We start from the raw sequence: 13,178 nt of genomic DNA on the forward strand, positions 1-13,178 counted from the left end.
CAGTACTTGCTCATACTTTAGAGGGTACTGGGGTGCTCAGTCATTGCGCAAGAGGCGAGATCCATGTGGCACACACAGCTGACACATGGAGATAAACAACCATTCAAGCTCACATTCACGCCTATAGGTAAATCAGAGTTGGCTACAAAATGCAGGCACAAGGAGAACCTGCAAACTCCAAAATGAAAGGCTCTAGCAAGAGTGTTCTTGCTAAGTGGCTAAGCCTTGCTCCACTGTGCCGCCCATGAATTAAAACAAAAAAAACTACTTATACAATTAAAAAAGTGATCAATAGTGACAGTTGTACATACCTTTTCCTTTCCCCTTGTGAAATGAATGTTATATTCCACAATCCTGTTGAAAACATTGTTTTGTTTGTCAGAGCAGGAACCAAAATTAATTGTAATGTAATTTATGCCTACGCATATTATATTGTAAAGTTACGTGGAAAATATATTTCATCTTGTGTCAGAGGAGAGCGCTGAGTGCAAAGAATAAAAATACAAATATATTTTCACTTTTACATGACTATATTTTGTCAAGTAATTTCTAAAACTACCAACCACTGAAATGGTAAAATGCATAACAGCAGATAACCTCACCACAAGCAGGAACTTCACTGGTCTTCTACCACACACTCTGAAGCTCTTCTAGGACTCCTTATATTCAGTCTGGTTTGCTTACAAAGCAAAGCTTAAAGCAGGTTAACACGCCAAATATGGTTAGGATGACAGCTGTGCCTTGAAGCACTTGAAATATTTTGCTGGCTCTAAATTTGGGAGAATCCCCACCTGAAGAAATCTTTTGAGTTCTTTTGAAACACTGAATGTATCTATCTAGAATTATGGTTTCATTTTTTTTAAAAATGTGATGTAAAAGGATTAAATCCAACAGTAAGATGTGATCATCACTCTTATTTCATGAGTGTGTTATATTGGCCAACAATATCCTTTAGTTCATTTTTGATATTTTGCTTGTTAAAAGCTGATGGCTGGCTTCAAATCTTTTTTTTATTTTAATTAATTAATTTATTTTTTTGTGTGCTTGTTTGGTAATTTTCTGGCTCCAAATAAACCTGCTTGTGCCTTGGCAATTAAGAGATTTTGCTTTTAAACAGATTGGTCATAGTGGCTCTGGTACTTGTTTTGACAAGATGTTACACTTAATTTCCCAAGCTAATGGCAACATTTAATGAAAATGCAAGCATTAAGAGCAAAACCCTCCACCCCAGTTTATGCATTAAAATCTGGAGTATAGCAAGCATCCGTAGGAAGCACCCTGGGCTCCATCAGAGCTCAGACACTTTTTCTTCTGAATAATTAAAAAATTAATCAGAATAATATTTTTGTCATTGTGATTGTGCACATGTAAATGTACCTTTAATATTTTTTTTTTTTTTGGATCATTAAGTAAGCAGACATTAAATTAATTTAATGATCATTAATTTGATTAAAATGTTTTCATCTACTACAATTTACTGTAATTTAAAAACACATTACTGTTTTCTAAACTATCTTAATATGATTTCTCAGTCACTGTCTCCTGAAATCTAAAGTCAAAGTGCTCCAACTTCTGTGATGTCTTTTTAGAGGAGATTCACTCTACATCACAGAGTGACTTTGATTTAGTGGGCAGAGTGTGACAGTTGTCAGCTAACTTGGGGTGCAAGGAGCACATGCTGTGTCTCTGTGAGCTGCATTTGTCAGGGGCCTTCTGTCATACTCCATCATGTAATGTGAGTAGTTTTAAAGACAGCAGTGTGTAGGTGAAAGAAGTGGGCATGTCACCAAAGAGTGGGAAGGCTCATCCTGGATTGGTTGATTCTATATTGGCTAAATGGAAGGAATGTTTTGACCAAAAGTGAATATGGCTTTAAACTGTAGGAGGCATACTGTAGGTGTGAACAAGAACCAGTATTTATTCCAACACTCTTTACACATTGCACCCTTGTACTATTGCATTCTTGTTTGCAATTTAGATACAGTTTCATACATACTTCTTTTTTCACCCATTTGCATACATGTTCTTAGTTAAATTTTTGTTTTACCTATCTTTATTCAGATTTGTAAATGGAAAAAATGGTAAATGGACTGCATTTATAAAGCACTTTGCTAGTCTTACCAACCACTCAAAGTGCACGATTCGTCTATTTACACACAGTTTCAGGTGTGTGGTGGCAGAGGTTACCATGCAAGGTCACTTGCTCATCAGGAGCAATAACCGTTCACGCACACTCACACACTGATGACACAGCATCAGGAGCAATTTTGCCCAAGGACACTTCGACATGTACACACTTTGACCTTCTCATTAGTGGACAGCCACTCTACCTCCTGAGCCCACTTGTCCTTATTTTCAGCTGTCTGTCTATTTCTATCTTCCTGAAAATTGCTCTTGGAACTGTGTGTATCTTTGAGAGCAATGAAAAACTGGAGTTAAATTCCTCATGTGTGGACATGTAAGCAAGTGGATTCAGATTCAGAAGAAAAGGACAAAAGTACTGTCATGACAGTACTTTTACTCACCCAGATGTGACAAAAAGTCGTTATACAGAACTGGTTGAACTGGTTTGTGAATGAGCCGAATGCCCAAAAGGAATTTTCAAAATGTAATGTTCACGCAAATGTGCAGTCTACTGAAGATATGCAAGAGAAAAACAGAAGTGAAATAGTTAGAGTGCATCAAGTGTGTGATACAGTGAAAGCACAACATGAACATATTACCAAATTGTGCCCATTTTGCCTTAGTTGACTACTACTTTTACAACCTACTGCTACAAGCTGCAGACAGCCACAGAGAGACAGACAAGCTGCGATTTATAATCAGTATAACCATACATCACTGTACGTTATGGTACAGGCTAGTCAAGCTCACACTCCCCACTCCCCACCCATGCATTCGCAGTGAGCATGCAGTCGAATGATGGCTCACAGTGAATCCCTCCCATCCCCAGAGTTCACGCCACTTGGTCAGTTGCGACAGCCGTACTATTCAGGCTGCGAGAAGTTTAAAACCCAGTTTTTTAACTGACAAAATCAGAGCCATCAATCTGTGATTTTGGTTTGAGTCCCCAAAACTGTCTAGTTACAGTTTCAGGGACTGTAAACTGCTCCTATTATTTGAACTTGCCTTGTTGTTGCTGGCTTTCTTGGAGTGGGAAGACTGGGGGAGCACCTCATCATGTTTTGTCAAAGGTTCCCCTATACCGGGGCATTGAGCGCAAGTCCATGAATCATTCAGCATTGTAATAAATATTTGTTTTATTATGCTTTTTTGAAAGCTTACTTAACATTTGCTGCATTGATCTAATTATGCCGGCTCTATGTAATGCGATAGGTGTCGGTGTACTGAAAAGGAAGAGAGAGGCTGGGAGGTCAGAGGTCGTGTGGTGGGAGTTCCGAGGCATAAGGCAGTTGTCAGGCTTCTGTAAAAAGCCAGTCAGCTGATTAGTTACCAAAGTGACATAGCATAGGACTGAAAAGCTTTGACCAATCATAGCGGAATCTATTTGTGTCTTTAAAAAAAATGAGGATAAAAGGGACTGCAGCTCACCACTGGTACAGAGGGTACGAGCAGACACGGTGGGCTTCTTGCTCGCTCAGTCTCCCTGAGTATAGTGAGCAATCATCTTTGAACATGGTGCTCCTAACACAAATTGAAATACTTGAAAGGATGAACGGATCATCATAACTGTCATCTCCTCTCAGAATCTGCCTGCTTGAAATCAGATCATGCAATGTATCAATAAGAGCGGATAAAGTCATATAGGCCCAGCAATTTAAGCCACATAGCTCAAGAGTCTCTTGCACTTCCTGTGATGCTCTTCAGAAAACCAGACCTGCAGGGCTGGGCATGCTCTCTCTGACTGATTTGCCTGCTCTGTAGTAAGAGTTGCCTTTTTTGCATCTGGCTGAAAGGGATTAATTTAATCAGCATATTAAATTATAATTTAATACTTCATATTAAATTAAACCTGATTCAGATTCAGATTCAGACGACCATCATGGCAGGTTACTGTCTGAGCCAGACTCTGTGGTCTCTCTGCTTGCGACACACTGCCCGCGTCTTTCATGCGATCATAACGGACCTCGCCTCTGCTCTGTGAGAGCTGAGCGCATCATTTTGACCGCAGCAGGTCTTCTAACGAAGTGTCATTCTCCGCCCATGTCAGTGAAATCATTTATTAGCAATAAACAAATAAATTATAGACCAGCCGTCCATCCGTGGACCTTATCTGTCCTTCTCCACACACAGCTGGCTGGCGGCAGTTACTTTGAACAGAGCGTTGTTCAAAAACGAAACCAAAACAGTTCGCCCTAAGTTTCGTTTTAAAATAAAAGGCATCGTGACTGCAGAGAGACGCAGTCTGTGACTACAGTCATCGGTGAGTGCTTATTTTATTCATCAGTAGTCGCTAACTTTTAAACATGAGCTGCAGCGTTTACACAAACACAAACAGGTCGCCTGTTTGTGTTCAGCTGCGCGTAAAGGAGCGAGCGCGTAGCGATGCTGGTTACCTCAAACGACCTCGACTCTAATTGAGCCTGTCCGGAACAGGCTGCAGGATACGAGGAGAAAAAGCACATTTTCTGCCCTTATGGCTGTTTCCCGTGACAGTAAGTTTAGAAGTAAGGCAACAGAAACTTAATGAACGTCCCAAACCAAGCTAATGAAGAATATGCTGCGCACGAGTTAGCTACCACCAAGAATGCACGCACAAAGAGGGGCTGCGCAGACGCGCGCGCCCCGTGTCTGATAAGAGATAATGAACTTCTTCATCAATATATCGATGTAAGAGCAAACATCCCAGCTGATGCTCCACTGCACCTGAATGCTGATGTCAGAGCCCTTCATGTGGAGCGCAGCCTCCTCATTAGTAAAATTCCATAACAGTTGATAACATAGTTGATTTAAAAAAAAAAAAAGAACTAAAAGTTGTGCCGAGTCACTGTATTTACTCACACAATTAAGGAATACAATTTATGAATATATCATTTATATGCTGTCGTTTTACATGTATTAAAAAAACTGGCCATATGGTGAACCAGGCCATATCCTCTCCACCCGCCCAAGCTCATTTTAGCTTGATCAATGCAGCCCAAAACTGGCCAAATGTCCTAATGTGGTAACACTGCGATGATGATTATGTCAGAGGTCATCAGCACCGTAGTCCTCTGTGGTGTGAGTGAGGTTTGTCTGTTTTGTGCTTACATTTTCCTGACTAATAGGCTCAATAAGAATTGTAGGCCTTTCCTGAGTAGTTTGAATAGTCATCACCTGTTTTTGTTGCAGATTGTTCCACAGTTAAAGCGGTCTTTGCATACGGTTGTGTGTGAATTGATACATGTGTGCTTGTGTTCATGTCTGCTTGTTTGTGTACCAGCTGATGGAGTCTGACCATGGATGAGGAGGCTGACCGTGGCGATGAAAACGTGAACCTCGTCTTGGCCCAGGAATCCTCGGAACTGCTCGCCATACTTTGCCGCCAGTCACCTGCAGTCATAATGTCGCTGTGCCAGATGATGCCCGGTGATGCTGGGTGGAACATCACCAGTCCGCCCCCCTCTGCGGCAGCGCTGGCAGAACACGTCAAAGCCATGCTGCAGTACTTCAGGGAGGCCAGTGCTGCAGATTGCTGCAGCTTCCTTCAGAGCATGTGTATCTTGTGCGAGAACATCCCCATGCACCTGGAGTCGAGGCTCATGTCAGTGGCTGGGTGTGCAAACAGTGAGTATATGTTGCTATAAATGTTGACAAGGGATGCGAGGTTTACACTAAGTGTACAGTGAGAGCATCCTCATTCACCTATAGTCCAAAACTCACTTCAGTGTATTTCATGTGTATGTGTGCAAAAAGCACACAGGGCATAAAATGTGGCAACATATCTTTCAATGGCCTCAAAGCAAGATGTGTTTTATGTTTTTCTTTTGGGAATCACCTTCTATTGCAACACTGATCGTGGTGCAACTTCTCATTGAACAGTGTTGTATTTCACCAAGGCTGCATTCACTCAGTGCAGCAAAATAACAGAATCGGCTAAGTAAGAGCCCAGTCAGAACAAACAACAAACTTTTGCAGAGTATTTATGCTCTTTCTGTGCGTGCTTGCTTCTGCTAAGTGTAAGGCTGGAGGGGACCACATGTTTGGCCATGTGTGTGTCCGCAGCTAATCTAACATACAACAAGACCCATCATCCAAATCATTTTTTGATGTACTAGTGTCTCTGACAAACACAGGTAGTTCATGGTTTGCTGTGTCATGTACTTGCATGCACATTTCCTTTTCTTCAGTTCACTAAACTTAGCACAACGTACTTGTCCGCCACCCGCTCAGTTGCTGTTGACTGGCTATTGTGTATTTGCATATTGAGCACACTCAAGGCAGCTCCCAAAAGTATTAAATGCAAGGCTCGTGATCCAGTCATCTGCTTTTGGTCAAAGTACTTCGTTACTCGGCATTTGTTTCATTGTCTGTATTCGCTTTATGGTAAAGCACTTTCTTTTGTTCCACTTTGGAAATCCCCAGAATCTCCAGATGGTTTAGAAAGTAAAAGTGGGTGCTGAAGAATATCATGCAAAATATGCAAAATTCTTGCGGTGCACAGGAAAGCATACGTCTATATCTAGTATGCCATGTTATACCATTACATAAGCATAGTTTTATAGTTATAGCATCTGATTATTTGTCACACACACACACACACGTTATTATTATTATTATTATTAATTCTATTTTTATGAACTCTGTGTTTGTGTGTTTTCTGCACTGAAGATGTTTGTGAAAATCCCAGTCCCATTGTAAAGGAGGAGAAGTCGTCACCACCCTCAGAGCGGCAGCTCATCAAACGCCCACGGATCGGTAAAACATACCTCAAACACTTCAACTGCATTGCAGCTACATTCATACAGCCTGGCAAAAGTGAAATTCACTGGTCAAAGTCCATCAGACTTGCTGGCAATTTATTCTACTGGTAATTGCAGTACTGTACCAAAAAACCTCCTACACCCAAAATAGCATTTTATCCAAAGAAAGTGTGTCCTCCTGCTGTAGCTGTAAAACGGCAAGCAGGCCTTTCTCAGAAAAACAAACTTTGGTTTTGACATTTTAATTTAAAACAGATGTCCTGAATGACATGGAAGAAACCAGGAGGCATCTGTCACTGGAATGACTGGCGTCCCTCTTAAAACTCTGTATCCAGTTCTTATAATGCAGCAAGTGCTGTACAAGTGCTGACAGCTACCAATATCAAGATGCAGCCATAAAAGTTTACGCAGGTATAAAAACGAAAGCGAAAGGAGACATTTTCATTCCACAGTGATGTGTTAATTGTGAAAGTAAACCAGGCATCTTAGCCATGTTTCTTTTATTGAGTATTGCATTACCAGGCTGGACCCGCCTCTCATGTTTAGTGCTGAACCAGAACAAGCTTACTAACTCCCTGTGTGTTTACTGCAAATGCCCAGCATCTCATTTAGTTTTTTAAAGGGTGGATGTATTTTGGATTCCATGAGCCATTTTATTTGACAGACCGTTTCAAACCAAATAATCCTGTTTCTGTACTGTGACTTCTCTAAATGTTGCAACTTGAATATTGAGTCCTCTGAATAACTTAATAGCATGAACAGGAAATTGTCTGTTGAAACTGCATTTAAGTGTATCCTGTGGGGTGGGGCACACTTGGGCTGCTGTTTACTGCCGCAACTTTGCACCATACCAAGAGGAAAATTTCTGTCTGCAGAGAAGCAACAAATAATATGTTTTGTGTTTGAATATGTATTCTACCCACAGACCACTGGGAGCAGTACATTTTTGCGGCGATGAATTTATTGACGAGGAGGTGGGAGCAACTCGGCGATCGCCCGGTGAGAGAAGTGCCGCTAGAGAATGTGTGGGTCGGCCTAAGAACGGCCAACAGAGGCAGGGACAGACCTGATCAAACCCCGGGACCAGCAGACAGAGGGAGCAGAACACCAGGTTTGCATGACTTATTACTGTATGCAAAGGATCTGCCTCATTTATCTGAAAATATAGTCTTTATTAAAATATTACTGAATGGCACATGTTGGTGAAAAGAAATGCATCATCTATGTTCTATGGTGAGACTTGGTCATATATAGAACATCCTGCCCATACGTAATTATAATCTAACTAAACTAACTAAACATTTTTTTCAACAAACTAAGAGCCTGATGGGGATTATGGGTCTGCGGAGTCCAGAGTGACCTTGGAGACCTTCCTCCAGGGATGTGTAGCAAAGGTGACAGTTCTCATTGGCCAGTCTGGATCAGGAAAAACTCTGCTGATGTCTAATTTAGGACAGCAGTGGGCATGTGGACTAGTAAGTTGACCTTTTTCTCATCATTCAGTTGCTACAAATATTTGCATTATCAGGGATGTGGTGTGCCAGTCTCCTGGATTAGTGTCGGACAGCACAAATACATAGCAGCCGCTAGTTTCACTGAACTGGGAACTTCCAATTTTAGACTTCAAGGTCTGTTTACAGGTCTTGCATGTACAGTGTGACCAGACCCCTGTAGTCCATTCCTCATCTTTGCTCGAGGCCAAAGGCACAACCACCATGCTACCAGCATAACACACCTGAATTCCTGAGCAACTTGTCTGTGGTCCTCTTGCATTGTGGCTAATGTAGGTGCCAGGTTTTGACAAAGAAGAATGCGTTTTTTTTTAATTCCATCCATTCTTTCAAAGCTGGCGCCTACATTACCCACAATGTAACTGCCAGCAGTCTGAGATTCGGGTGTGTCATGCTAGTAGTGGCTAATTTGGCCTTGAGCTGCTTGCCTCAAGCAGAAATAAGGTGTGGGCTACAGAGGTCTGATAAGCTCACTTCTTTCTAGCTCCACACCAGCAGATTTGTTCATTTTTAAACCCCCCCCCCAATCATCCAGGGCCCTATCCCGTCATCCTTCCTGTTTGTCCTGCTGGAGTTTCGCCAGCTCAACTTGCTGTCCCAGCCTCTCTCCCTGTCTGAGCTGCTATTCCGACACTACCTCCCTCCAAAAGGAGGTGATGACGAAAAGGTATGCAGATAGCAGCACTGCAACAGTACCTTTATAAAGCAGGACTTTTCTTTAAACAGTCTTGTACCGGAATAAATGTTCAGCCTGCCCTCAGGTTGATTGGCAGGTCAGTGTGTTGTCTTTGTTACTCTTACATTGTTCGTGTATTCTGTCTGTCTGAGCAGTCAGCCGTTGTGGAATACCTCCTTTCCAATCCAGAGCAAAGCTGTTGGGTGCTGGATGGCTATGATGAGTTTCACAGCAAACTCACCAGACAAGAGGGGCAGAAAGAGCTGCTGGACCCAGAAAGCCCTCTGCCTGTTGCAGACCTCATCTCGGGGTTATTAAATCGTCAGCTCCTTCCAGGATGCACCATTGTGGTCACCTGTCGTCCACGCGATGTCACTGATCTGGACGGCATACCAGATAAAGTGGGGCAGCTGCTGGGGTGGGACTGCCATGATATCAAGGAGTATGTACACAACTTCTTTGGAGGAAAAGGTGAAAATTTGATTTTCTTTCAATATTGTAATATTTGTTGTTCTGCGTGGAGACAGATCTACATTCACTTGGTCTGTGGTCAGCAGTTATTTTATTTTCACGTCTGTTGCTTATTTCTTATTTCTATTTTTCTTATTTTCAAGTTCCTGTTCAAAACATAGTTGCGTTAAAGGGGAATTCCACCAGTTTCACTCTTCATTGGATGGACTACGCTGCCCATGAAGCAGTTTTAAAATGTATTATGTTGCTTTTCTGTTTGAGACAAACCCCTCATGGAGACTTCAAATTGTTCCATTGCAATGCTTTTGGGCCTTAAACCATATTAGGAATTAAAAGATAGGAAATCTTGGATTCAGATTATGAGTCATCCAACGTTACGGGCATTTTTGGTGTGCAACACAAAATTGCTGGTGTACCCCTTTAAGATTCGAGGGGTTTCTACATCAGTTATTTCATAGCTAAATGTTTACTTTTCAGGCATAATTGCTACAGCATAGATGTCGTCAAATTAGCTTTAATAATGAAATTCTGACTATGAAAAAGCTAGTTTTAAGATTTCCTCATGTACATTTTCAAATTGACCTTGCAAAACCACACATGTCTTTTTAAGCAGTTCTAGCTGACATCTGCTCAGCTTGAAGTCATGCTCAGCAATGCTGGGAAATATGTCAGATCACTAAACTGCATGTAATAAGAAGAAAACAGTAGAGCCACACCCAAACAATCATGTAGTCTGATGAGGCAAAATAGGAGGAAACAACGGTGTGGGTCTTCCTTCAATTTTTGTGGGCTTCAGCTAATTTTATGTCTCAACTGCAAAGGTCACGCAGCAAACAGAGCTCTTGGGGTGCAAGCAGCCGACCTCCTTCTTTCCACTCGACACCTCCTTGCCATGTCATCCCTCCCTGTCCGCTGCTACATCTGCTGCATCTGTCTGGAGTATTTACTGCTGGAAGGAAGAGACGCAGGAATGGCAGAGAAACAGGAAGAAAGAGGGAGTGAAACAAGGGAAGAAGAAAGCGAAAATGAAGAAAGAGTAGTACAGATGCCAGGAGGAGGAAGAGGAAAAGAGGGCAGTACACGAGGGAACCATGCACAGAGAGAAGATCAAAAAGAAGCAAGAAGAGGGAGTGAAGCCATAATGATGGATGTGGCAAATAGTAGAGCCCTGCTACCTCCAACCCTTACCCAGGTCTACCTCACTGGTCTCACTGCATTTCTAAGCCGTGACCCTGATAAAAGAAGAAGAAAAGACATGCCAAAGACTGTGACACCTCAACAGAGGTGAAGGCTGAGTAGAGTACTAAACATCTTAACACTGTTTCACACCACTGACTCAACATGCATAACATAGAAATTCAGTGAATTTGATTGACAAAGTGAATTCAGAGGGAAGCTTGAATCTTCACTGTTACTTTGTTATTTGACACAAAGGGAGATTAAACCCTAAAACAGATTTATAACTCTTTACAAAATGTGAAAAAGATTGAATAAAATACAAACATGGTCAAAGAATATTTATGTTTGAAGACGCACTACTGCGATTCCTTCCTTTTAATGATTGGGCTTAGTTCTTTTCAGCTTCAGTTCACTTTGACATGATTGTTGATTAAATAATGTACCAAATGCAGATGACTGAATTTGCTTCCGTCTCCTTGTGCAGTATAGTGTGGCCGCTGAGTCAGAGTCGATCGGAGCTGTGTGAGTTGAGTCAGCTGGCCTGGAGAGGCGTAGAGGGCAGCAAGATCCTCTTCATGGAAGAAGACATTTCTCAGGATGTTTTGAAGTTCTCAGTCCGGACAGGCCTCTTCTCAAAGGTCGGACATGGCTGCACAGTATGTGTGAATGTTCGGTACATGTTTGTGGGTGTGCAGGGTGAAACTAGATGATGGTAGCTGAAGGAGGTCGGGTTTCACTGTGTGTGTGTGTGTGTGGGTGTATTGGGGGGGGGGGGGGGGGTTATCTGCTGGCATACTTTCTTTGAGCCATACCTAGGTTTTCTCACTGTGCAGAGAATTTCGAATGCTTCTTTGATTAGGATTAAAAATCTTATTATTGCACCTATGTGAGGGCACTGGGAATGCATTTGTATGTTGGCAACATAATTTAGTAACAACCCTCTTCTGCAAAAAAATCCCCATAGCTGAAGCATCTGCACTGTTCTGTAGCATTATTAATCCTAGCTTTCTATACAGCAGAAGCAGCACAGTAAAAGCTGGTGCTTAAAGTGATGTTAGAGGTTTGAGTTCTCCTGCTGTTTGCAGGAATCTTCAATAGAACCTTTATACCTTTCTATAAATAACTGGAAAAAACATTTTTTATTTATATTATAAAATACAGTTGCAGTTATGACCTATATATTCACCTCAACATCTGTGAACACTTTCATGCTCAGGAAATTATAAACCTTTTCACACACTGCATGTTTCTTTACTCTGACATCACCCTATGGCCAGTGTTTGCGTTCATGGCAGGCGTAGCGGACGACTGTTAGTGACATAATAAAGAACACGTTTGTTTGTGTCTTCCTGTCAGGTGGAGCTCAGACGTGAGGACGGGACGCTCGTCAACTCCTACTGCTTCATCCATCTGACAGTGCAGGAGTTTTTGGCTGCGCTCAGAATCATGACCAGTCAGGATGTTAGTGACATGCAGCTCAAGAAGAGGTAGGAACTGAATTCACAGAAGCCAAATAGAACTGGGAACATGATTTTACTTCCAGTAGCCTGTTGTCAGAATCAACAACTTATCAGCTGAGTGACAAAAAGATGTGTATTTACACTGTATAACCAAATTTTCTGAATACCAACACCAACTGTGTGTGGTGGAGGAAGTACTCTGTTCCTTTCCTAAATTAAAAGTATCAATACCACACTAAAAATACCCCATTAGCAGCCCCTGGGGGCAGAACTGTATGAAATGTCACACACCTTTGCAATGTGGCTGTATGTACAACATCCAAATTCATTAGCAATCCAATTTAGCATTGATGAGTCGTGGCCCATTAAATCGGGCCACGCTTTCAAAGGTTTGTAACTACAGACAAACTGTAAGTGTATTTTGTTGTGGCTCAGCCAAGTATGGTATATGCTGAGTTTGGTGAAGGTTACATGATGTATGTAATTGCTGAGATTTCGATATTTAAACATTCCTCCCATTGACTTCCATATAAATTTTAATACATTAAAAAATACATAAAATCAAACATGTTAGCATAAAGAAAAGTAATAACATACATCTCCTGTAGAATATATATGTACGGTATATGTATATGTTTTGACATCGAAATGAAGTTCCTACAACAAACAGTACAAAAGTAGATCGATGCCAGCAAACAGCAAAATGATAATGACAATAATAATAATAATAATAATAATAAAGACATGAAAAAGGAAAAGCAGTAAATCCTCACATTTGAGATGCTGGAACCATGAAATATTTTTGATCTTTACTTGAAAAATTACTTCAACAATTATTAAAATAGTTGCCTTTAATTAATAAATTAGTAAGTTAAGCTGTCAGATAAATGTAATGAAGTAAACAGTATTTCCCTCTGAAATGTAGTGGAGCAGAAGTATATGGTAGCATGAAAAGAAAATAATTACAATACTTGATTAAATGTACTCACTTACATTCCATGACTGCATCTCATAGAAA

The 13,178-nt window shown here is 41.3% G+C and overlaps 1 protein-coding gene across 2 annotated transcripts in view; it reads left to right on the forward strand.

Annotated features, from left to right (window-relative positions):
- Positions 1 to 4,260: 4,260 nt before the first annotated feature.
- The window catches only part of nlrc5 (NLR family, CARD domain containing 5), a 30,958-nt gene continuing 22,040 nt past the window's right edge, over positions 4,261 to 13,178 (forward strand). For both annotated transcript variants that reach the window (XM_041938226.1, XM_041938227.1), the window contains exons 1-10: positions 4,261 to 4,384; positions 5,384 to 5,727; positions 6,772 to 6,858; positions 7,789 to 7,974; positions 8,184 to 8,338; positions 8,910 to 9,041; positions 9,206 to 9,521; positions 10,343 to 10,805; positions 11,185 to 11,338; positions 12,057 to 12,187. In XM_041938226.1, the coding sequence (XP_041794160.1) occupies positions 5,400 to 5,727; positions 6,772 to 6,858; positions 7,789 to 7,974; positions 8,184 to 8,338; positions 8,910 to 9,041; positions 9,206 to 9,521; positions 10,343 to 10,805; positions 11,185 to 11,338; positions 12,057 to 12,187 (1,952 nt within the window). In that variant the 5' untranslated portion in view covers positions 4,261 to 4,384; positions 5,384 to 5,399. The remainder of the gene's footprint in view (positions 4,385 to 5,383; positions 5,728 to 6,771; positions 6,859 to 7,788; positions 7,975 to 8,183; positions 8,339 to 8,909; positions 9,042 to 9,205; positions 9,522 to 10,342; positions 10,806 to 11,184; positions 11,339 to 12,056; positions 12,188 to 13,178) is intronic.

Source organism: Chelmon rostratus, chromosome 6 (assembly GCF_017976325.1).
Source record: "Chelmon rostratus isolate fCheRos1 chromosome 6, fCheRos1.pri, whole genome shotgun sequence".
Lineage (NCBI taxonomy): Eukaryota > Metazoa > Chordata > Actinopteri > Chaetodontiformes > Chaetodontidae > Chelmon > Chelmon rostratus.